We start from the raw sequence: 27,113 nt of genomic DNA on the forward strand, positions 1-27,113 counted from the left end.
ACCTTAATTCTTTCTGGAGTTTAACCACGCTTTCCCTCAGCCCCTTCGCCTCACATTGGGTTAGCCCCCTGCCACAATGATTTTGAGTCCTGTCAGCAGAAGTAATGTTCATCTCTAAATAAAATAAAAGGATCGGTATGAGCCTAACAGCATGAGGTACTTCAATATCCAAGACTAAACAAAATACTAATTTTTCACAAGGATCTGTGTCAAAAGTGATAACTCTACGGAGTACTCTGCAGAAACATGCAGTAATCGCTGACAAATGATCACATCCTCCAGAACAATATCAACACCTGTGTAAAGTGACATGTTAAGTCTAACACACTTGGCGTGGGACTCGCTTATTTGCATGTTAATTAGCTCAATGTCCCGCACTAAAAAAAAAAGCCACACATATCTCACTATAAAATATGAAGAGAACAGAGTGATCCTTGGAGGTGTTGTTGTTGTTGTTGTTGTTTTACATTTCAAAGTGATGCAAGAACCCAGTGTGTATTACTTTCTGCGCTGTTTACATATTGTTTTCTTGATAGTTTTACTTTTTAATTTTCTTATTTAAAAAATGTTGTAATCAAAACAACTCTTTAGGATACCGTAAAATAAATTAACAAATAAACTAATCTTCACACCAGAAGTTGTGTAACATACTGGTATTTACAATTTTGACTTCAGTTACCGGTAAATGCTGGGATCAGAGAAGACGACTTGACCAGTTTCCATAGGAACGAATCAACAGTTTCAACCGTCAACAAGCTGCGCATGGCGAAAAGTTTGCAACTTGTATTTAAAAATAATAACAACAAAAATTAACGGGCAGCCAAACCCATGGTGGTAGTAATGAGCAAACAGAAGCAGAAGTTTGTTTAAAGAATTCAAAACGTGTGAACATCTTTCTTCTGGTGATCCAGAATGTCAGAAGGAAAAAAAATCAATAAAAGCACCTAAAATACGTTGGCTGCATTTAATGTTAGTACTGTAGTTACTACTGAATCCTGAATTGTTCAGCTCTTCCAGCATTGATCACGGTAATTGCATATTTATATAAGTTTCATTTGTATTTTAATTTCATCAGTGTCTTATATTAAAAATGAATAATGCATTTCCTAATCATTAACACATAATTGCCAAGTTGTGTTATTAATATTATTTATGTTTTATTTATTTATTTAAACTGCCCGTTTTGACACAATGTGTAAGTTAAATGTGTATACGCCATGCTTAGGTATGAGTAATGATTACATTAGTTGTTGTGATTGTGAGAGTAATGATTAGAAATGGAACCAGCATAACAGATGTGTGCGCTAGTTTTCTCCCTAGTTTAAGTCTGTATTTCAAACAGGTTTATTTGTACCTTTTGCGGTTGTCGTGGACTATATTTGGCTGTCAGATTTGTAAACGGTGATGCAATTTGATTGCAGTTTTCTAAAATGACAGTGTAGGTGCTATGAAACTCAGAAAATAACAAAAATGCTGCACTCTAGTCTGTGATAGGCTGAAACACCTCCAGCATGTTGATGCAGAGTCGTTATAGTCAAGAGATGGGATGTCGGAGTGGTTCAGTTTTGCGTACAATGTGAAACATTTCTGGGGGCTGTTCTGGCCGAGCATATGTAGTTTACTTCACAAATAGCTTCTACATCATTATCAAACACTGTCAAACGTCATAATATATTTCCGTTCGCCTGTGCGTACGTTGTCTTCAGTAACTGGAGTGAGGACGAAAACGTTCACTTAAGTGTTTACTACATTTACCACAATGCTCTGGGGTAGCTTTATCTACTACTTCCTATGAACACATCCACCAGGAAGTGTAGACCAGCGACAGGAGGCATGACACAGGCCCGGTTTTTGACAGCTCATGAAAACCAGGACTGTGCTCCTCCAGTTTATACAAACCCTATGCTGAGAGCTTAACCGATAAATTTTATTTCGTCTTAAAATCGAGATGCGAGGACTACCAGTGGCATAATGAAACCGAATCGCTTGTGTTATATTTCGTCCAGTTTTTAATTTGTTTTTGTATTGAACTTACCACCTCCATATAATTGTGTTTAGTTCCCCATTGGGACAAGAAGATATTCATGTTTAATTGCTGTGTACGCTCTCAAAAAACAAACGGCATGTTTCAGAAGACCTCTTTTACCACCCTAATAATCGGGGTGTTTGTAGTTTATGTGCTACACACTTGCTGGGTTATGTATGGAATAGTTTACACCAAACCTTGTGATGAAAGCAGCGGTGTACACTGTGTTGCACCCTACCTTGCTAAGAAGCCCAGGCTTCAGGTTAGTATATTTTCCTGATATTGGTAGTATTATTTATTTAATATTTGTTTATCTGATTTCGACATTTGCGACATTTCGAATAGTCGGGAATGTGCATATGAGGAAGCTCCATTGTATTTTATTGCTGGGATAGGGTTTGTTGCTGCAGTATTATCTTACCAAAAAGTAGTTGTATGGTTTGTGCAGTTTTACCGCACAGGTTCAGACTACTATAGCATTTACTACTTTATTTTGTCATGGGTTGTTATTACTAGCAGGGGGTGGGGGCACGGCGACATTTCAGACAGACTGCTTTCTGATTAAATTATATTACAGTTTATACATTAATGTAGAATATATCTTTGAATGTGACAGGTGCAGTGCCCTGTCTTAGTTGGTATATATCTTTTTTTAACCTCAATTAGCACCACGCTTTCAAAAGAAAATGTACACTTAAAAAAAAAACAGCAAAGAGCAAACGTATACGCCATTCATTACAAAGATTTGGGGATTTTGTTATAATGTTGTCATTGCCAATAAGAAAAGGCAGACAGTAAAGGTTGTGTGTTTTTTTTCAGCTCAGCATTTATACATCCTTGAAGGCTGCAGGGGATGGTAATCCAAACCTCATTTTGAACATTGAAGACTTTGATATACATTCCAAGTTTGAGAGGTAAGCCCATTTCAAACAAGTAAAGCTGGCTAATTGACACACCGAGAATAATTATGTAGTTGGTTGAACCATTTATTTTCAAATGACAAAGACCATAGAGCATGTAGAATCTGAGCTTCATTTATTAGATTTATTTTGGCTATGTAATCTAATGTTCTGTTTGCCTTTTTCATTGTTTTTTTTTTTTTAAATAAAGGAAAGTGAATGTTTCCTTACCAAAGAAGACCAGAAACAATGGGACCTTGTACACATATGTATTTGTCCACCAAGCTGGTGTCTCTCCCTGGCATGACAACAAGGAAGTACACCTTGTCTCACAGTTGACCGCATACATGGTGCCCAAACCCCAGGAAGTCAACCTTATCGGTGGAGAGGATCCCACACAGGTAGAAGGCACAACACATATTTAAAAAGGCATTATAACGTAGATAACATTTTGATTTAGCAATGTGCCCAAGTTATTTAGTTCTGTTACTGTGCTTAGCTCAAATTCCTAATTATGAAAGCAGTGCATGCAGTTTTACAGTAACAGGACATTCTTCTCTCCTATAAGGAATTGTTATCAGCTTGTCTGATTTTATTGACAGCATGGATTCCCAGTATCATGGCACTATTGCATAATCATATGACTCAACTCAATTGGAAAGGAGTTCTAAAGGATGCTTGGTGATGAAGTTCTAATCAGTGTAAATGTGTTGATTTTTATAACTGTCCTTTTTTAATACAATATAATTTTCAAAAAACTTGGTTTCTCCTATAACAACTAATTTGATACAAGCTTAGCAAATAGCACTGCATTAAAGGTAAGATGTTGAAACCTACTTAACACAAAAACAATCAATGACCGACAGAGTTAGTTATGTCCTGCCTCCAAAAGCTGATGGTTTTTGTCTAAACCATATTGAACCTTCACATTCCATTTTTTATTATACACTTTTTTTTTTTTTTTTTTTTTTTAAATTAATACATAAAATTAATTTTGCAGCAGTCAGAGTCACACAGGAAAACACCCAATGTCCCAGACAGACCAGTTGCTCACTGGAGGTCACGTCTCACTCTTAACATCATGGCTGATGACTTTTCTTTTGATGGGGACTCTCTTCCTGGTGATGTGCACCGCTACATGAAGATGTGAGTTATCCAACAGAGATTTTTACGGTTTTACTGAATTTATTTTTGGAAACAGCTTTAAGGTTGTATGTAAATTTAGTCTCGCTTGACTTCTCCTTAGACCACATTAACTAGACCACAAAGAATTCTGAAAACGTTCATTTTCCCTAAGGCTCTGTTGGCAAATTTAACTCCATATCTACAAAGTCACAGAATGTTGTCCCTACTATGCAGCTCATAATTATATAAGATAATTCCCTTTGTTTTGTCATGTACTCAGAAAGCATTTTGGGTTATATTTATGAATTTTTTTCATGTAATTTAGACTGCAATATGGAAAAAAAGTGCAATATCTTCCCATACTGTTTGTCGACCTCCTGAGCAATCGAGTGAAGGATCTGATGGTACGTTTCTTCATATAATCAATATTGAGTGCAGTTGTTGAACCTGTTGGGAGACTGAAATACAAAATGCATAGCTACTGTATTTTCTCATTTTACTTACATTTTTGGCCAGTCAGTGTATTATTTAATTGTGTGTTTCATTTTGGTGCCAAATGTAGATGTTTAAAGGTGAATGTATAGTGTACAGGAATTAAAAGCATAATACAACATATTTCTTACATCAATGTTTTGTCTTCTATATTTAAAAAAAAAAAAAAAAACCTTCTGTTTTCGTTGTAGGTGATAAACGGTTCTACAATGGAATTACCTCTCACAGTTTCCTATGATACAATTTCACTGGGAAAACTCAGATTCTGGATTCACATGCAAGATGCTGTCTATTCATTGCAACAGTTTGGTAAGTGCACCTTCAAAGCAGACCAAATACAATGACATCTAACCCTATAGCACAACAAGAAAAATATTTTTCAGAAACAGTAAATACAAATGAAAAAATCAACCACATTTTAAGTTTTGTTGTATAGAGGCAAGGTGAGGTTTCATTTTTACATGAAGAATTAAATGTCAATATAATTTTAGGTTTTACAGAAAAGGATGCAGATGAAATTAAAGGGATCTTCGTGGACACTAACCTCTACTTCTTGGCTCTGACATTTGTTGTGGCAGCTTTTCATGTAAGTCGCAACTGTCACTCTAGGATTGAAAGTGGAAATGCTAAAACCATTATCTTTACCAGGCTATTTGCTTTCCATTAGATTCTAATGTATTTCCAAAGCAAAATACATTATGGTATACATTTAAATTGCATGCAGCAAATTCACATCACTTTTATTTTACCATGCAACTCACTGCATGCAACTGTTTTTGTTTTCTGCATCTGTACATCAGGTTGCACAGCATTACTTAATCACGTTACATCATGGTGTATAAACTGTTGCATCATGCATTACATCATGCTTACACCAAAAAATGTGGATCAAGAATATTCTTTGTAGCTCAGCAACTGACTTACTTAAACAGCAGTAATTAGAATTTAAAACAAGGGAAATGGCAACAATGAAAATCATTAGTCATAATAATGTGATTGAGTAATGCTGAGAAATGCTGCATACAGTAACAATACACACATACAAATTGTTTGCTGATGCTGTGATGTACGATCCAGTTGTAAAAAGTTTCATGTTAACCATATGTATGTGTTTGCAACACATTGATTTTTTCCTTGAAGCTCATGAATTGGTTTAAAAATGACCTAACAAAAAATGCATTTCCTGTTCAGAAAATGAACACTCCAGGTTAAATAGGGACCATTCTTTTCAGTTTTTCACTGTGCTGTTTAAAAGCTCTTAGTTTAATGGTTAGAACTATGACTAGTAGGTTTTCATTGTTGAAAACGTTGTAAACAATCTATAAAAGCTTTATTGACAGGTAATAAGGGCCAGGTACTCCTACAATCCCCAGAAAATGTACCTTGTGTGAGCTGAGAGAAGGACATACAATACCTATGTGTATAATACATTAAATATACAGTCAGCACTCGGATATCCGTTGCCCAGATACATGTCATTCGCATTTTACCGCCCTTGTATTAAGAATAAAATCAATCCCCATTATATATATATATGTACCAAATTTATGCACTTACCCGTTACACGCGATTTCTGATTCAGTCACCGGTTTTCTGATGCGAAGCCCATCTCTTCAATGTTAAAATGTACTTGTTTATCCATCAGCCCCGTTTTTTTTGTATTTTTCCTCGTAAGCCAAATCAGTCTTTATTGTGCAATTACACAGCGCTTCCTCCAATTTCACATGACAAAAATGCAGCAAAAACAAAGTGAACGAGACAAGCTACAATAATGTAAGTAAACCATTAAACAGTTTTAGATATCGTGATGCATTTATTTAAAAAAATCTTAGTTCCTTTTGTGCATTTTTATTTACAAGTGAACTGTGACATTAGGGCCTTATCGAGCACTATATTCTGCAATTTTGAATACTGACTTTGGATACTGTTTTAATTCTGGAAACTGGTGTTTTTTTTAATGTTTTGCTAAATTGCATTGCCTTTTATGTTTTACGCAGTTCTGTGCATGGGTAACATTTTGATTTAATTTTGCTGTTTGGTCGTAATGGGGAATTTTACATACTGCTACAATACATACCAGATTTAAAAGTATGTACTGTGTTACAGTCCACGTGGGAGTCGTCTCTTTTGGCAAGTGCCATTTTCAGAATCATATAGTTCTGAATTAAAATACTTATTTTAAAAATGTAGAACTGTACCAACAAAACACAGTCCTTTCAGCTATGTGTTTTTGACATCTTTTTTGTGTTCCCTGAAAAAACGTACAAGGGTTGGAATGGGCCAAAATGAAATAATCAGATATGTGTCACACTCGTTTTACCGTCACTGAAGTCAACATTTTATAGGGTCGGATATGTGAGTGCTGACTGTATTGTGTAAGGGCTTAATAATGGGCACAAAGACTGAATAATTATGAATAGTTTTCCCAAACAATGGGAAATCTGCTTGTTCTCAGGCAATTATTATTATTTTTTTTTAACATAATTAGTATTTAAGTATACAGCTAGCACTAAGATTAAAAAAAAAAATGTACAAGCTTATGTTACGAATAGATTTTTAAAAGAAAAAGTGTGTTTTTTTGTGCTGTGTGTATGTATAGATATTAATAAAAACTCTTGACGTTTTGCAGCTACTGTTTGATTTCCTTGCCTTCAAAAATGATATCAGCTTCTGGAAGAAAAAGAAGAGCATGGTTGGCATGTCCAGCAAAGCAGGTAAAAGCATGAGGCAGTCTAGACTATTGGTGTGAATGAATGGCAGGCTGGCATAACTGGCACACTGTCAATGTGTAATTATTAAAATACAGGTTTTATTGGTCATCTACTGGTAGAACCATCACAACCATAGTTGCCGATGGGTTATTTTCAAAGGTTGGAAGGTTGATTTTAAGTACTGACAAATATTTAAATGGTATAAATATGTTTATTTTGTATTTTAACTTCTGAGATTTATTAAAGTTTTTGAATTTGAATGCCAAGATTGTAAATGTGATAATTGTTTTTCAATTTAATACAGTGCTTTGGAGATGCTTCAGTACAATTGTAATCTTCCTCTACCTTATGGATGAACAGACAAGTATGCTGATTCTCATACCAGCAGGGGTCGGTTCAATCATAGAGGTATAGTACCTTGTTTGTGTAGCATAGAACTAAGTATTGACATACACAACTAATTCATTGCCTCTGTGAATGTCTTCAACCCTTTACCATATCTAAACTATGTCTTAACCTGTGGAATAACACTAAAGGAACTGTTGAAATAGGCTCACAATATCAAAACAAGTGTTAAAGGCTTAGGGCCAAATACGAAATGCCTTGCATGTGTTGCAAGGGGAGTTGTAGAGAGGTCTTTTTGTGAAAAAAGTTGCGCTTCTGAGTGAGATTCAAAATAGGTGCTGCATTGCAAAAAAATGTCTTTGCTAGTTGTTCTCTTGCAAGTGCTTTTCCCTCAGATTTCCACCACCACGAGCTAAATTGAAAAGTTAATTTGCTTGTAAATCACAATGTTGCATGGAAATCACTTAACTGGTTACACTTCTCTTACTTCCTGTAAAATAATTATTTCAGGACAATCTCTGTTTCTAGTTAAGAGTGAACATGGCTTTCAGACAGCTATATTTGCAAATGCTAGCAGAGCAACAGAAAAAGAAGAAATATCGTGCAGGCAGAATATACAGACAACTTATACCGTTCCTTGACTTGTCTACTGAAGAAGTCCTTAGTTGATTTATAGTTTGATTAAACATAATAACATGTTGGTTTATTTCCAACGCAAATAATTTATTTATTTGCGGTTTATTTTAAACAATACTAATTACCGGTATTCTTTCTTTTCCGGAACTGCCTACCTCTACACTCAGCTGTACTGTCCAGGAACTGCAGTACTTGATGTTTCTTTTGGAAATATTATCATTTTTTAAATATTATCATTCATTTTCACAAGTTCTTGTGCTATGTTCTTAAGACTATAAGCAATAGCAGATTCGTTCTGTGAATTTTGAATGACTTGTGTTATTTTTTGTAAGTGTTGATTTGTTTAATTTACTTTCTATGATATCGTTTTGCTTTAGTTGAAATTCTGTAAGGTCCATTTCCCTCACCACAGTCTGCATTCTATGTTTATTAACCTGGGGTACTGCATGGTGTCTCATATTTTAATAATCTGAACAACAGCAGATCCTAATATAACCATGTGGCAAATTGGGTTGCAGTGCGCAGGTGTAGAGGTGATGTGATACATAACAGATGACAGACAACAAAGTTCACAGTCCAAACAAATCTTTATTTGTAATCTGTGGTCGTTGCGACTGTAAATAATAATCCCAATGGGTTAAAGTCCCGAAATAATAAACACAGTATAAACACACACAAAGACGCACACGATTACAAGTCCAGAGTGAGTAGTAACGTGCAAGTGGTGAAATACAATTTATTCGTGTACAGTTGTGAAGTGTTGTCAGGGTTGGTGCTGGCCTTAAGCGATAGCTCCCGGTACATGTTAGCCGTCTAATAACAACAAACAAGTATAATTATACGTTTAAACAAACAAACACTAAACGCTCACAGTACGTTTTAGTTCTCTTTTTAGCAATTCGCTTGCAACCATAACAAAGGAACAGATTGCTTAGCCACGTCCCCTTTTGTACCGTCAGTCACGCCCCATTGGCTAGCGAGTGCAACCGTTTCTCCTCCAATCCGCTTCCCTTCTGGGGCGATGACTTGGTGTGCCGTAGCTCTGCCCCCTTTCTTGATGGCCGACTTCCACCTTTCCCTGGAATTAATTGTCAGACCATCCCGTTCGGGCCACTCTTCACTTGTTCATTTTACACAGCGCCCTCACAGGTCGGGAGGGAGATTTATAACCAAGATTCATTCTTTCTCTGTCACACACCACCATAAAACTGGTGCTGTTTTAGGTTGCCACTGCTTATCAATTGAATTGACCCCACAGTGTTTTATTCTTCATGTAAAAATGTTATCTCACTGATACAGTTTTACTTTTACATTACAGGTCTGGAAAGTGAAGAAGGCTTTTAAGATACAAATGCATTGGCATGGCTTGAAACCAACATTCAAGGTTCAGTGATTATTTCTTCTTTTAATGTTGAGCTTACCTTTTAAAATGGTATTTCCACTGGTTGCTAATTTGAGACGAACAAATCACAAACATATTGCTACTTTACAAGTAGAGGTAAAGACAAGCCAAATGACTTCTACTCACACTCTATGTATTGAGTATTTCAGCTTGTCTGTTCAGCCAATCTGAAGTTTTTGCCTTATGTTGGTGGTCAATCTGAACACTATTTATTTGCAGATGCATACACTTAAAAACAACACAGCCAGATAGGAAGCAAAGATTACTGCTTACAGGGTGTTCCCTCACGTGTTAGACAACCAGCAGCACTGTTTCTGTTATTTAAGACTCTCTTCCTGATCTAACCGCTCATTTTAGTTACTCAGTATGTCGCCTTGGTCTTTGATTTTGAGATTTTGAGGGTAAAAGTAGTGCAATAGATTAACAGAACTGCAAACAAGGGAAATGATTCCACATAACCTGTTTTGTATTCTCTTTAACAGTTTGGAAAATCTGATGAATCTGAGCGAAGAACTGAGGCATATGACACCCAGGTATAAGATATACGTGTGATGTTTTTTTGTTTATTTAATTAACATGAGTTTTGACCTATAAAGCCATTTAAAACAATGAATACAATTGGAAGTGGGGTATTACTATGAGTAGGGCTTGGAATTCTTCGGTTTTTATTTTATGTTCGGGGGTGTTTTTTCCCTTTTTATTATTATTTGGCAAAATCAATTATTTTCAGTTATTAAACCAGCACTCAAACATAACCATTTTCAGTTTCTATAATAAGTTGCATGTACGTTTCACTAATAAATATACAAACGTTAACTTACTTTGTTGAAGTGAGGATGTCACACCTTGTTACCGCCCACATATCTAATCACACTGTACAAGGTTTGGTGGGATGTGGTGAGGAAATAACTCTGTATCAATAATTCATCTGGATGCAGACATATTACTGCAGCTCACACATTTCAACTTCTCAACTCACTTCCTGGTTTGTCAATAAAGCTTATTGAATACAAGACCCTTAAATAACTGTAGAAACAAAGGCAAAGAAATGCACTACTGCAAAGCTTAAAGTTAACAGGAGAGTTTAACCAATTGACTCATTAGCCTTTTAACAGTAAGTATTTATTGTATTTATTATACTTATTATTTTATTAATCGTAATACTGATGTTGTTTTTATTTTTTTTTATATTTTACACAAATATAAATGTTAGCTTAATTTTAAAATAATTATTGGTCCTGAATTTAATGGGCCTAAACAATAAGAAAAATAATCTTACAACACTACGAGTTGTTGTTTTTACAGCCCACCCCAGTTACAAGTCACTTGAACGAGTGTATTCTGTTACATAGGTCTAATTGCTAATTAAAAGACAATTACATGCTGATGCTAATTTTACAAGCCTCTTATCAACCAATAATATCATTGATCACATGGGGCCCACTTTTCTCTATCTCCAAGAGAACATAGCAAGACAATACAAGTGGCTACTTCACTTAATATTGAAACCAAATTCCCTTCATACTAGCTGTCTATGTAACCTAGCTAACCTTTAAACTATCCAGTTCCTCTAAAGTATATGTTTCTCCAACACAAAGCTGTATTGATCAAAAGATCCTGATGTTGAGGGCCGCAACAAAAAAAGTTTTTTTTTTTTTTTTTTTTTTTTTAGGCAATGAAATATTTATCATATTTGCTCTATCCCTTGTGTATTGGAGGAGCAGGGTACTCACTGGTGTATGTAAAATACAAAAGGTAAGAATCCTGATTTTATACTTTTTGAAAACAAAAATATATATTGATTAATTTATATATATAGCTTAATAGGGTTTGGCAATTTGCTGCATCAGAATAATGAAGAAACGCCCAATTTGAATTGAATAGCAATATATAGTACTTTTTATAAAGATTACTTCACATTGAGCAACATTTAAACAATATGGTTAAAAGAAAACAGTAAAGAATTGAAAAATGAAAGAATGTACACTTACATACTGAATACAGTAATTACTCCTTTCTCTTGGAAAAAAAGTATCCAGCGTAGATTGCTTCGTGTTTTTCGTGCTGTTCTCAATGCACTGTTTGCAGTTGCCTCCTCATACCCGTTGCCTGGTTGCAGTTTTTGTGAAGATAGCGGGCAGGCAGCAATTGCATACGTCATGCATGATTTACACAACAATAAGTTATCTTTGAATTAGCCTTATCTTTGACTTAGCCAGCAATGGTCTTTGTTTTCACTGAGAGAATAACATATTCACACTGGAGAAAGTGCAGTGTCCATCAGTACTGAGGTCGTTGTATCCAAGTCGATCCTGGTAAATGATCATTGTAATAGGGCTAATTTCCATTGATAAAATCGGTTCTTGCTGTTGGGGTCGTTAAAAACAGGGGTTCGTTATAAGAAGGGTTCATTATAGTGATGTTAGTCTGTATATGTATATATTATTGCAATTAACAATTTTACTTGATTGTATTTTTTTACAGTTGGTACTCTTGGTTAATCAACAGTCTTGTAAACGGTAAGTGTTTTCCTAACCTCAGAAAGCAATACTATTCCGTGTTATTTATATGCTTCTGTTTACAATTTTTAATTTTGGCAAATTCACAAGTCAACCCAGAGTTCTCCACAGGCCTTTTCAGCCGGATGAGCCTCCCGGCTAAGTGGCTGTCGTCACCCAGTTGAAAACTCCCGTGCTGTCCGTCTTGCAGATGCTACTGTGCCTTTAAAGATAAAGATTGATCGCGCTGCTAGCAGACTAGATCACTTGCGTGCGCTGGGTGAAAATAAAATCTTGGAACCACATGACAGCTGTGTTTCAAAGTTACGTCTTGACACTACATTTAACCAAAAACAGAGTTGAAGGGGTAGATTTTCCGTTTTAAGCATTTTGAGAGGTTGAAACGTTAAAAAAAAAAATAACAAATTATTTTTGAAGCAAAAATAGTGACAGTGAATGTGTAAATTACCAAACCAAAGTGGATGATGAAAAAGTGGATGTAAAAAATGAAAAAGAACAACCCGATATAGTCAACGAAGAGCAACTTGTAGAACGCGAATTAGAAGAATCTCAAGACGGGCCAGTGCGGGAAAAAAAAAAAAAAAAAAAGAAACATCATGATAGTGGGTATGAAGTTATGTGGGAAAAAAATGGAAATTGCTTTTTTACAGCAAATAATTGGGTGGTATGATGTGCAAGCTCTGCCAGAAACACAGAAAAGATTGCAAGGGGTAAATGGAGCAGTGTAGCCTGTGTATGAATTAGGGTGGAATATTATTCATTATTCAATTTCTTATTATTATTCAGATTTGTTGTCTTACATATTTATGGCAAGACAATTTTATTTTTCTGTTAAAAGTTCTCCCGGCTATAATGCTCTGCCACCTGGTTATGCAGAATTCCTGGGGAGAACCCTGCAACCTTCTTTGACAAAATGTCTAGCTCATAATAAAAAGAGACTATTTACACATCAGTCGGACAACTCTTGTTATATGTAAATATCATTCATTTTAATAGCTAAAAAGAAACATCTGTGACTTTCAATTGTGTGTGTTCTCCCCCCAGATTTCCTTCTAAGGGCATACAGTCCTTTGTTTAAAAGTAAAGTGCTTTTGGACCTGAAACTAGTGCTTATACATATATTCACATCTAGAGTGACCAGGTTTCCAGAGTGAAAAACTGGGACATATTTGTTTTTTCTTCAATTCACTGACGCCGTAGCAACTCTAAAGCCATTAAAAAAAAAAAAAAACAGTATATAATAACACAATCATAATTTTTAAACAGGTGTACTTATTGCAGATCATCGTAACTCATTGTTTTCTTTCTATTGTCATCTAATCAAAATATATTAAATGTACAAAAAGCCAGATTAGAAAAATAGATCAGCTATTACCATTTAAACAAGTGATATACACATAATCCGAATTATTAAACACATAATGCATAAGATTGTTGATTTTATTTTGAATGGCGCTAACACAACCTAATACATGACTCTGCTGTTAACTTGCTGAGCACACTACTGTTTTGTACTTTAAAAACGATTTAACAATTTTACTCTTTCCGACTGGGGCAAAAAATGAAGGCTGAATACTGGGACAATCCCAGTTTTCCCAGGATGTCTGGTAACCCTGTTCACATCACTGCACTTACGATGTATACATCGTAAAGCCTATACATTTAAATTGATTAAATGTCCACAAGCTTGTGGCTTTATTTGCCAAATTATATAATTGTTAGGTATGTGATGAATATATTTAAACAAGCGCTAGGTGCAGGTCTAAAAGAATGTTACTTTTAAGCAAAGGACTGTATCCCTCTGTGAAGAAAACCTTTCATTTTCTTAGTGACGTCACTGTGATTATTTGTTTAATTCTAGATAGAGGTACCCACAAAACTGAACATTTCCTCATATTGATACGTAACAAAATGTGATCACAGGTTACGTTTGTAGATATGTGTGAAACCTAATATTTCTGACAATAAAATTTTGTGGCAGTGTTTTTGGTTAAATTGATTGATTGATTGACCAACCTTACATACAGTGGTGTAGTCCAGTACTGCAACAGCAATTAAAATATTGATTTTTCTAAAACAAATTATATGAATTCATGTTTGATTTGTACATTGAACTTGAGGTAACATTTAATAGGTAATGTATGCGTCTCTCACGCAACTTTTATACGCTACTCCCCCTGATCGGTGCTGCCAGAATGGCGGTTTTCCAGCCAAATTTGGCTTGCTTTGAAAGCATAGCGGGAAAACGTTGTCTTTGGTGTTTTGGTTATTTTTTTACTATTTTTATCATGCATGTTTTTTTCTATTCCTTTCGATTATGAGGTGATCACCAGCGCAGAACTTCAATCACCACAATGCCCTATGTAGTATATCACGCCCCCCCCCCCCCCCCCCCTCGTCTTTCTGCATTCAATAAAATTGCAAATTATACAAACGCTCAGTTATTTTTAGATTTGTCACCATTTTAAAAACATTTTAATTTTAATTGTTTTTACATTTATTTTATAGACTATCTGCCGACAGTTCTGGACAATGTAATTTTACGCTATATTCTGAATAAATAGTTTATAACGTTACTTACCAGTATTTTTTGTATTATTTTTTAATAAATGTGTAGCATTTATTTATGCTTTTGTAATATATATTACATCTTAAAAGCAAGATCAGTCATTTATTCCAAACCCCGGCACTGACCGATATATAAAGCAGCTTTAAACCCGTGTTTATGGCTAGTCATAGGATGCACTTTTGAAAAACATGTTTAATGTAAAATGAAAATAAATATATTATTTAAAATAAAAAATAAAAAATGACATTTAAAATCAATGTTTTTAGAGAATTTCAAACCAGCACTGTTTTTCTATTTTTCAAATTTGGAGCACATGCATGTACTTCAGAGGATCCAACAAAAAATAGTTACTCGGCATTTCATATGAGAGTTTAATTTGTCAGATTACATTCTAATACTTTAAATTCCATAAACATGACAAAAAGCACAGTTTATATATGTAGATTTATTTCTGTACCAAAAAATCAACGTCAGCATCATTCGGTGTTGAATTCCAATATGTATTGCAGTACATATCGCAATATTGTCTTCAGTATTGTAATATATTGCAATACAGATCCTCAGTCTTAATACCCACCCCTATTATCCAGGTGATAATTTGAAATGGATCTTCTTTGATACAAATTATCAAGTGTATCAGAATCTAGGGGTGGGATATATGGGATTTATTTGTTTACGACTGTAAGTCGCCCTGGATAAGGGCGCCTGCTAAGAAATAAATAATAATAATAAAATATGCTTGTCTGTCAAACCTACATTTTTACATGTGCATTGGGTGGATGTTGGTCAGGTTGTATACGTACTGATTTCTTTAGTTTTGTATTGTAACAACCAAGGTGGCAGTATGTCGCTGTCATATTTAATTGTTTTTGAGGGTGTCAGAATCTGTCATAGAAAAGATTAATGTCCAAATTCTATTAAACGTTGCATAGACATTTGTTAATTGTTAACCACATACTATGAATATACCTGTAATGTGTTCTGACTTTTTGTTTTTTAACAAGGGGTTTATGCTTTTGGATTCCTGTTCATGTTACCGCAGCTCTTTGTTAATTATAAGGTTAGTTTTGAAAATATGTTTTGCTGTGTCCTTCCTAAATGTCCTGTAATTGGAAAATATGTATGGTCTCTTCCGAGCATATGTAGAGGATAGATATACTATTAGTGTATAATATTGTGTGTTAATTTTTGCAATGCCCTTACATACTTGGTGTTTAAAATGTGTTTTATATCTAAGAAGAAGGTGTAAGAAAAAACAGAATATGAATGTACAGTCTTTAAATATGTAGTGCTTCTTTTAAATATGTAGTGCTTCTTTTATGGTCTGTTTATACTGACATTTGATGAATGTGTAATTTTTTTTTTTTTTTTAACAGTTCAAATCTGTTGCCCATTTGCCATGGAAGGCATTCATGTACAAGGTAAATTTGTTTCATTTACAGATGTAGCCTGGTACAGTATTGTGGATCATCCAGTGATAAATAAAAGCTATTATGCCCCATGATCTGTCAATTAATCGCAGTTAACTTCTGCGATTAACACGTTAATTTATTTGTAGATGATTAATTTTTTGTAACGCGCGTTAATCGCACGTTGGTCTTTATTACGTTGGCCTGACTCTGGAGCAGCGAAGACGAACACACGCTGTCCTCCGAAGCATGTGCCGTCAGCCAGCACGCCATGCAGCCAACACAGAGCTACAGCGTCGGAGGACAACGCAGCTCTGGGCAGCTTACATGCAAATCCGCAGGCGTCCGGCCAGTCTACAGGGGTCGCTGGTGCGCGGTGAGCCGAGGACACCCTGGCCGACCAGTTGTGCGCCACCCCCTGGGATCTCCCATCCACGTTCTGCAGTGGAGTAGCCTGGACTCGAACCGGCTACCTCCAGGCTATAGGGCGCATCCTGCACTCCCACGGAGTGCCTTTACCGGATGGGCCACTCGGGAACCCCAACGTTTACTTTTTTTTAAAACTTATTTTTGTGTTAATATACCAGGCTTTTATCAGAATCTAGTTTGTTTGTGCTCTGCACCGATTGCTTCCTGATCCTGACTTCCCCTGTTAATGAAGTGGCGGGGATTGGGGACGTGCGTGCATACAAAAATAATAATAAAAAAAAAACACTTTGCAGTAAGTATCTCTTTCTGTCACAGCTGAATCGTACCGAACGTAGCATTTTTTTAAAAAATGCATACGTATATATTTATATATCACTGAATAAAATAGTTTTTGGTATATTAATGCTGACATTCTATACATCACCGGGACCTGAAAACTTATCAATTCATCTCAACCTGACAAATACTGTGTCGCCAAAAGAAATTATATAGTCATGTATAATAATGTACGTGTGTGTGTTTATATATACAGTTTTTAACGTGGTTTAAATTATATTAAAACACTGAATGCTCATACTTACAGATTGATTACAGATTGATATAAAACATTTATGGATTTGTCAAAGAAAGTGTTCTATAACAGTGGTTCCCAACCGTTTTGGGTGTGCTGACCCCTTCTGAACCTCCAAAAATTTTGCGGACCCCCATGTACTACTATCTATTGAATGAGATAGATGCAGTAATTGCATCAATTAAATAACCAGTTAAAACCAATATTAACTAGTGCTGGGACAAATATCCGAATTTTCGGATTAATATTTTTGGACATGTATTCAGATACAAAAATCAGATGTTTGTATTCACTAGAAATGACAAAAATACGTACTTATTTACTGCCTCACCAGAAGTTGCACGACAGTATTATATATATATACTGTGTGTATATATATATATATATAGTTTTATATATAGTTATATATATATATAAAACTAACAGGATCAACACAGCAGCTCGAGCCTCTATTTAAAAGTTTTAGACAGCAAAAAGTAAACAAACCAGATTATGCAAGTGCACACATAGTGATCTCTATGGAACGCCATCTGGTCAAAAACGCATTGTGCTACTTTAGAGCGAGTCAGAATCTCATGGGATAGAAAAAAGGCAAGCACGTCTTTCTGAAATGCCTCGCTTAAACAGTGCCCAACTTGGAAATGTGTAGTGATTTGTTATGTGGAATGTAATAAAGGAGAACCAAAACGGTGAGTTTTTTTCCCCTTCGTTTTACAACGCCATTTCCATGTTTGTTTTATTTCGGGTGTTGAAGTTAAATTTCAGTTTTCGTTTGCTTGTTCAGCTACAAAAAGGCACAAATAAACCTCATGTTATTACTTTATGAAAACGTGTCGATGGCCACTTTTTTGCTATGAAGAAACGGCAATGGCAAGGAATGAAAGAAATAAATAAAATGTGTTTAACTTTAACTGCTATTTGGCATCCTTTGTTTTTGTAATTAATTCACTGGGGTAAAGTAAGTCCTACACAACTTATTCTTTACTCCTGGCATATTATTGTACTTTAACGTGTTACATAATGTAATGTCTTGCTGTCAAATAAAGGCACACACACAGGGGCCACACCCCCCTGCCCCTGCTGCTATGCTGTCTCTGCCTGTGTTCAGAACAATATAATGACTTTTATTACTTTTTGAAAACGAACGAATATCCAAACGAATATTTAAATTATGAGTGAATATCTGAACATATTAGTGCTGTGTTCATCCCAGCACTAATATTAACCAAGATTAAAAATTGTAATCGCAAGATTAATCGCTATTCATTTTTTGAATCACTTGACAACCCTAATATATATTATTCTTTGGTAAATTGTTTAATCCATTCTTCTGTTTATGTCTCTGATGCTACAGCATCAAAAAACATGACCTTATTATCTTTTCAGTAAATAATGGATGTAAAGCGCCCTTGGAAGGTTGTGACAGTGTGGAGTATGTCATGTGGTTACTGATACCTTTAATACCTTTTCTCCATTCCACTTACATATGAACAGAATCTCAGCTTGCTTGCTTGCTTGCTTGACCGATAAAACAGCAGTAATTGTTGTAGGCTAGAGTAATGCTAAATTCTTTCTAATGTTGTTCTGTATTCAGTAAGGAATGTTTTTAGTTTTGTAATGCTGAGCTTGTTGGCAGATCATAAATGAAAAAATACTGAGAACCGTGAAAAGAATGCTTTGATTGCTTTTCATTACAGCAGTTGGAAGAGAAAACGTACTTTACTGTGCCTTCAGATGATGATCAAAGCTGTGGTAATTTACTACCCTTTGTTTTTCTAGGCATTCAACACCTTCATTGATGATGTCTTTGCTTTTATTATTACCATGCCAACATCACACAGGCTTGCCTGCTTCAGAGACGATGTGGTGTTTCTTGTCTACCTTTATCAAAAATGGTAAGCATAAGAGTCTTTAGCGTTAGTGAGCTCTCTTCACACAAAGGTTACTGTTATTTAGATATTCTGTAACTCACAGAAGGAAAGATTTGGTCTGCTTCAGAGATTAACTGGTTTGCTTAAAAAAAAAAAAAAAATGAAAAAAAATTGTTTGTTTTTAAGTTAAAATATTTTGGGTTTGGCCATGGAAAGAATTTTGATCACAGCATCTGAGCAGTCATACAGAGGCACCTGCAGTAACTTTACCTTAATGATAAATACAATAATTAAAACAATTTGCAATATGACTTGGAGAAAACATTTTTTAAGGAAAGTTTCTGAGGTGCATTAGTAATCCTAGGAAAAATATTGTATATGAGCAGTAAAATCTAAAGCAGAGGTTTAGGCTGTCTCTTAAATGTTTTGTTAATTAATCTGATTGTATGTATTTTATTTTGTAGGCTTTACCCTGTAGATAAAAGTCGAGTGAACGAATATGGAGAGTCATATGATGAGAAACCTAAAGGAAAACCCCACAAAGACTAAATAATTTGGTCTGAGGCTCTAAATACACAAACCTTTTGCTGGAGTGGAAAGTTCAGAAGACTTCCAGTTCAGAAGTGTATTCAGAGGTAGAATATGTTTCTAAAACAATGTGCAGAGCAGATACTGCAACACATCAAAATACCTGTTAAGTTCCCATATGCTTCTATCTGGCACTGACAGGAGGTATGAGGTTGACCTGCTTAGGTGAGGGTTTAGTGGTTAGACAATAAGAATTTGCTTTGTGGGAGATCCCATTGTTAGCCAGAGCCTACAGCTATGGCCTAAAATCTGCATCACGTAGAATTTTAGGATTGAGACCCAACTGAAAAAAAAACAACAACTATATATGAACATAATTTAGATCTTTTATTTAACATCATGTAATCAAAGAAACTGCAAAATTATATTGCAAAAGTCTACCGGAAACCATAATAGTATTTTTCAATTGTCAGTTACCACCGGTATATGGAAAACTACAAAGCAGAATGTAATTTAATATGTTAACTTAAGGTTTCATTTTACTTTATGAAGCAAAATGTGTTAATTCTAGAGGGTGATGCAAAATGTTTGGCCATAGCTGTATACAAAAGCTTAGTGGTAGGGGCTGAAGAAAATTAAACATATTCTACCTACTTTTTCAGTATTGCATTTGAAATTGAAAGAATGCTATGCCTTAACTGTTGCCATAATTAAAAAAAAAAAAAAGAGACCATACTTAAGGGATAATGGAATGTATTTCTTTAGTTAAAATGTTGTTATTAAAATTGCCAAGAATGAACTACATGATAATAACATGATTTTGGTTGCAATTAATAATTTAGTAGAATGTGATTATAATCATGTCTGATCATGGCACTGTGGACTTAACTACTGTTGGCTGTGTTGTTTGAGGACCTACCCATAATTCCAAAACTGAAATGTATAAATTGCTAAATATGTTCTGCCTATGGTTTTTTTTATATATATTTTTTGTGACCTCTATTTGCAAAGTGATGGCTTTGTTTTTAAACACTTGGGATCAGATTTTACTGTATAATAATAATAATAAAATATTAAGGTATATGCGATGGGCTGATTTTTGAGAGTGCTCAGTGACATTAGAAGTAGGGACTTAATTTTCACACAAACATACTTACAAAATGTACTTTGTGCACTTATGTTTTTGTTGTGATAGTCATACACCAAACGTGTTCAATACTGACACTTTTTGTATTACAATTATCCAGCAGATTAATCTGTATTCCTCTCCCAGACTGACTTTTATGGCTGATTTCCATTACAACCACAACACACACGGATATATATATATATATATATATATATATATATATATATATATATATATATATATATATATATATGCTGGTTAAATGTTGAAGTGTATGTTGACAAATATTTGTCAACAAATATTTCCTTTCTGGTTTCTAGAGCTTAATCAGCACAATATATTAAATGATAACATTATATTGACATATTTCGAAGACAGCTCACCAAATATAATAGCATGCTATTGATTCTGATATACCTCCACAGTCTATTCATTCATACGTAACTTGGTAGTTCAAGGTCTCAAAGCAGGACTTGGGTTTGCATGGGTATGTTGATTGTAAGTCCTTAAATTCATTTCTGCTTACTGCTTACTTCTCAGGGACATTTTCATTGTCTAGTATATCTTGTAATGTTTTCCATTGTACTTGTTATAATATTAAACAAAACACTGATATGTTCACAATGTTATCTAGTTGCAGAAGGTAACTGTAACTGGTGTAAACACTGTTTAGATTCAGCTACATAGTCATATGTCATGTCAGCAACAGAAAATATAGCATCCTGCTTGGAAATGTTGTTGTGTAGCTGCTACTTAAATTGCATTGAGCTTGGTTAACACTGCAGCTTATGCTGCAGTCTTATTTCCATTCTCGAGTTTTAGTTTATATGGTATAGCAATACATATAAAAAAATGTATTAACAATACAGAAAAGTGCACCAAGTTGAGAAGCAAGTGATTACAGTATGAAAAAAATACTGCAATTTTTCAGTAACGGGCATTTACTAGTTTATTTTAGTATTTTTCCTTGGGAAACAACGTTGCAACATATTACAAAAACGTGTGGATTAAGTATCAGCATAGTCGTGCTAGACATGCACAGTGCCTGACTTAGCTTGAACTTCATAAAAGCCAACAACCACAGCAGGTCAGTATTCTCCTCACTGTAAATGCATCAGGGACTGACATGTTCCCACTCCTTAAGCTTCAAGTACAGCCATCCGTAGTGCTCAAAAGATTAAAAAGCATTCTTTTACTGTATAAAATTGCTAATGCATGCTTGACTTCCATATTTTGTATGTTGATAACTGATCTACTGTACACATAGAAACGAGGAAACAAATGTGAATTGTCAGCTTTGTTTTTCTTGTGACTTAAGATGTAATTTCATAATGTGTTTTTATAATGTTGCTGTACTCTAGCCAGCATCACCAGCAAGTGAGTTCACAGTACAGAGGTTATGTGTCATTTGGGATAATATGACTGAGATGATTTTTCGAAAAGCTGTCCTCAACGCTGTTTGGTACAATTCCTGTATGTAACATGATCAGTTATGTGGAATGTCTGAGGAGCAGTTTGGCAACTATTTTCTGTTTTGATAAGGAGACTGATGAAAAAAAAAAATGCATGCATTTAGTCTGCAAATGGAACTGCAGAAAATGAGGCAGAACCCAAACATCAGCCACCACCTTCATCAAAAGAACCCCCTTTTATACAGTTGAAGCCTGTGTGGATGAGAAACCTGAATGGAAGGACTGAAGTAGTTCGGAAAAATAATATACAGTATATCAATCGGATGATTTTAAATATAAAAACAGCAGCTTCAAAATTTGTATTTGTGACAGTATGACTGCTTTTTGTCCTGTAATGTCCTGTAATTCCAGCATGGTCAGTATGTTATGATCGAAATTATTTTGAACTTTTTGTGATGAGGGTCTGATTGCCTGCTGAATGGTGTTGGTACCAATTACTGTTTGAATTATCTGTTGTGTTCTGTACGGTTGTTTTCACTTTGTTTTACTCTGTTTGTGAAATAACAAATAAAGTTAATGCTATCTGTTCATCAGGTGTTTTTGATTATTAGGAGGCTGTGTGGTCCAGTGGTTAAATAAAAGGGCTTGTAACCAGGAGGTCCCCGGTTCAAATCCCACCTCAGCCAATGACTCATTGTGTGACCCTGAGCAAGTCACTTAACCTCCTTGTGCTCCGTCTTTCGGGTGAGACGTAATTGTAAGTGACTCTGCAGCTGATGCATAGTTCACACACCCTAGTCTCTGTAAGTCGCCTTGGATAAAGGCGTCTGCTAAATAAACAAATAATTAATTAATCCTTAAAAGGTTCCAGTCAGAATACCAGCCTGTTAAGAAGTATCTCTGCCTACATCCATTTCTACCACAGGCACCCAAATTGGTTGTAGGACAACATTAAAAATATATTCATGTCACTTGAAAGAGGGGAATCTGGTAATGTATTGAATACGGTCCCCCTGGTATGGTATTTTTGTTTTCTCAAAGTAGTTATGGAGAATGTTTATTTGTCTAATTATGTGTTTATCAATAAATGGGGAAGCAGGGGCATTGTAGACTATGGTTCCCAAATAACCTTTTCATAGCACTGGTAGATTAATTTCAATTTTCAGTAAATTCCAAGTGCAATTGATCTGTATTTACGAACCTCAGAAAGGTAGCTTACCTGTAAACAACATTTTCTGCCTACCTAAAATTTCAGTATGTAAACATTGACACATTGTTGTGCCAGTCTGGATTATAGTAACTGTTTTTGTGGGATATTGCCTTTACGCATTTCATGTCCATTAAATACAGTACTATATGGGTTATTTATGTTGAGTGGTTGATAGGGATGTATTGTAATTATGCACCTCTATTTCCACTGGATGTCAAAGCAAACGCTGTTTGTGGGAGCACCAGGCTTTGCTGTGTTGCCCATTGTGACTGAAACTGAACTGCAAAAGTGTAATGCAGCTTAAACATTAATTAGGTCACTTTATCATGTCATTGCATCAAATGTGTTGGTCATTTGCATGTACAACAGGATGCAATAAGATTAACATAAGATTGTTAATCCCATAGTTGGCGCATGTGGCCATAAACAGCAACACATTCGGTCAAAAAGGAGCTGTTAATCAGAATGCCTGGAGTGTATCCCATGCAGACCCCTCTGTATCCAGCAAGTCATCTGATGAATGCATTTGAATAACAACCAGTCTTGTGATAAGTTACAAAAAAGCACCCATATTTACAATTAATTACTACACAAAGCTAGCTTCAATGCAGTTATCCTTTTATCCAATCTTGAATCTTTTCTATCTACTTCAATACTCCGTATCATACTGAAGATACACAGTGCACAAATCTGTTACACAGACCAGTTCCATCGACAAGACAAACACATTTCTTGCGAACTTGCAAAATTTTGCACAAAGATATATGCGAATCTTATCATACAAAAGCAGGTTTCCATTAAACTGGATTCTAGCGCGAACAAACAGCTGTACGTAATGACGTAATGAGCTTAACAAAATGGTTATCGCAAACATTTTCTTGATCCGAACAAAAGAAAATAGTTTCCATCCATTTTTTTCTACTGGCTCGCTAGACTAGAATATAAACTCTAGCGAATAACCTTGCAGAGCATTCTGGTTATATAACATGTAGCTGGACTGAAAATGGACCAAGAAGGAACAACGTGTTTCAAGGATTAACTGAAATTGGACAAATGTTGATATATATATATATATTATAGTGTCGCGGTAGCGCCACTATAGTTAGGGTTGAGTTGGGTGCTTAATGTTAAACCTCTAACTTTGCACTTTAATAACTTTGGCGGGGTTTGTCGGAATTGCCCACAAATTTGCATGTTCCATTGACTTGTAGTGAAAGCATGGAGAGTTTCATGGTGCCACCTTGTGCGGTTAATGAGATGTGGATACCTGTTTTTTGGTAAAAGTTCCCTTTTGCATTCCTTCCCTGATGTCTGCGAGCCAAACTGGGTGCTGTGGCTTGATGCCCCCCAGGCTAACTTCGAGCTCCTGAAGGCCCCGCATATCCTGAGGCAGACCTCAGTCGGGGCCCATGAGGCTTCACTGGCTTCTCCGCAGTATGGCAACAGTCCCGGCCAAATGCGCGTGATGGTTGCGCCGGTGTCAACCAGGGCTCTGCATGGTACCCCATCGACCATGCAGGGCATGTGCATGTGGCTACGGTACCCTCTCCGAGCAGCCCCACCATTACTGTGTCTTGGTTTGTTTCGAGAGTAGGCGGTGTATTGCCGGCCAGCCCCCACTAAAAGGATGTGCCGCTGTAGTTCTCCTGGCGTTATCACCCCAATAAACGCATCCCTTCCTATCTTGTCCCTAGCTTCGTTGAACAGTTCTGGATATGCCTTCTGTATTAACATGGTTATATTTATTATATTGATATCATTGTCCAGTGCCCCCAAGGACATACCGGTCATCTCCGTCGCTCCTTCAGTGACGTCACGTGTGTGAAACTGGATGCGGCCTGTCCGAATTGTGGTTCTACAGCACCTGCCAGCGTGGTGTAGTTGGTCCTCTCCCCTGTTGGTAGAGTCAGGATGCAGCTTTGCGCCTCTCCTAGTGCAGCGATCAATTGGTCTCCAATCACTGATTCACTAGCACAATCGCTTCAAACGCACTCTGGAAGGCCTCCCAGCTGCCCCGTCCATCATACCGGTTTGTTTTGATGCGCGGAGATGACGTCACCCCTGCACCTTGTGTGTTTGTTGCCAGCCGTGCCTCCTTCTCTGCCATCCTCGGCCTCGCGTAAGGATCCTCCCCCACCTCAGAGTCACTGTGAATGGTCTTAGCCGCCGCTAGCACCCGCAGGATCTCTTCAATCTGACGCTGGGCCCACGTCGCTCCTGTCTGGATATGGTGCTGCCACACTGGCTTCCTCTTTTGCTGTCTGGCTGTGGCGGACGCATCCGTCTCGACTCCGCAAGGCAGTTTACCTCAGCCCGTACCTCGCTCTTGTCGTACGTGACCAGGTCTTCTCCCCAGGCCGGGGCTAGCTTTCTGAACTGTCTCATTCCTATCCCACTTTTTCTGACACCAATGTAGCGTTTCTGGTTCTTTATGGGACAGAAATGAGACTGCAACCGTGAGTAGATGAAGGCTCAAGCCGTTTATTTTTACAATAATTCAATAATCACACAATAAAATCATAAAGTGAAGGAAAGGGAAATAGGAGTCAAAAATGAAAATAAATGATTGTAGCAGTTTTTCTTTTACCCTACCCTTTCTAACTGTATCTCTCCATCTCCCCCAAACACAACCTTCTCTCACACTCTTGTCTTCCCCAATCCTCCCGGTCTTTCCCCTGCACCCCCTTATATGCCCTTGCTTCCCCTGTCCCCTGTCTTTCGCACCAAACCTGCACCCCGATTCCCCTCCACACGCATACGCACAAAGTGCAACCCCCCTGCACGCACACACACATCCACCATGCAGTATCCTGATTCTCTGCCCTCCCCCCCAGGATCGCTACAAAAGTTTAACCTGACACATTAGACATATTAAAATGGTATATTAAATTATTATTATTATTATTATTATTATTATTATTATTATTATTATTATTATTATTATTATTATTATCTGTGGTGGGGTGCCCCGCCCCTGTGCGTATTTTATGTTTTATGTGGTGTGTTATTGTTGGTGTGTATGTATTGGTGCACGGGCTAAAGGTAGGCTGTGTAGCACGAGAGATTTTTGCATATTTAGGCACGGGGATCACCTCACGTGCAGATAAAATGTGTAGCAGTATGTGGGCATGGGGATTGCACAAATTAGTTCACGTGCCAAGGTTCAAGTGAATGATTAATTAGCAATTGAATCCCAGCATAGCTGTATAGATAGAGGCACGAATCACTCACTCAGGTTGGGTGTTCAGTGTGGAGAGAACGGGAGAGAAAGTCGGGAGTAAGCTTTTAAAACAAATAATTACAATTGCTATTCGTGCTGGTTTTACACCAGCGCGATACTTGTTTTATTTAATATTTCTCCAGTGTTTTGTCTGTCTGTTTTGGTCAACGTGCCATTTTCTTTTGTGTGCAGTGTTTTGTTTTGTTTAAATCTTTTTATTTATAATTAAAATGCGCAAGCAGCGCTTTCATTCATATCCCAGCACTGTTGTCTATTTTGGCCTGACGTCACCACACGAGACAGCCTGTTCACATTATTATCAATAATAAGAATAAGAAGACTAGATGGCTCATTAAAAGATTTGAAAGATGTATTTATACTCATAATTATTAGTGTTGTATATTTAATATATTGATATCCTTCTAGCTGTATAATTGCTTTAATATGTTGCTCCAGGGTAATAAACACTTTGTTTCCATGTTATTTTTTTTCTTTAGTACTGTCTTTTTCAAATATTTAACTTTAAAATTACTTTATACACTGGATAACAGATTTAAATATGACACACTGCCCATGAGACAACAAAGCACACAATATATTAAATTAACCT

General features: G+C 36.2%; 1 protein-coding gene across 2 annotated transcripts; it reads left to right on the plus strand.

The window, feature by feature from the left end:
- Positions 1-1,777: 1,777 nt before the first annotated feature.
- On the plus strand, positions 1,778-22,661 carry LOC117435538 (lipid scramblase CLPTM1L-like). Of its 2 annotated transcripts, none has more exons than XM_034058815.3 (17): positions 1,778-2,288; positions 2,846-2,940; positions 3,137-3,326; positions 3,929-4,071; positions 4,376-4,454; positions 4,734-4,851; positions 5,034-5,128; positions 7,172-7,256; positions 7,558-7,661; positions 9,553-9,618; positions 10,119-10,169; positions 11,309-11,391; positions 12,121-12,155; positions 15,729-15,784; positions 16,101-16,145; positions 18,913-19,028; positions 19,469-22,661. In XM_034058815.3, exons 1-17 carry the CDS (start codon positions 2,085-2,087, stop codon positions 19,551-19,553), a joined length of 1,650 nt encoding a protein of 549 aa, XP_033914706.1. In that variant the 5' UTR covers positions 1,778-2,084; the 3' UTR covers positions 19,554-22,661. The 2 variants fall into 2 exon arrangements, with proteins under 2 accessions (XP_033914706.1, XP_033914705.1); XM_034058814.3 differs by having other exon boundaries at positions 1,779-2,288; positions 3,926-4,071.
- The last annotated feature ends 4,452 nt before the right edge of the window (positions 22,662-27,113 follow it).

Source organism: Acipenser ruthenus, chromosome 3, assembly GCF_902713425.1.
Source record: "Acipenser ruthenus chromosome 3, fAciRut3.2 maternal haplotype, whole genome shotgun sequence".
Lineage (NCBI taxonomy): Eukaryota > Metazoa > Chordata > Actinopteri > Acipenseriformes > Acipenseridae > Acipenser > Acipenser ruthenus.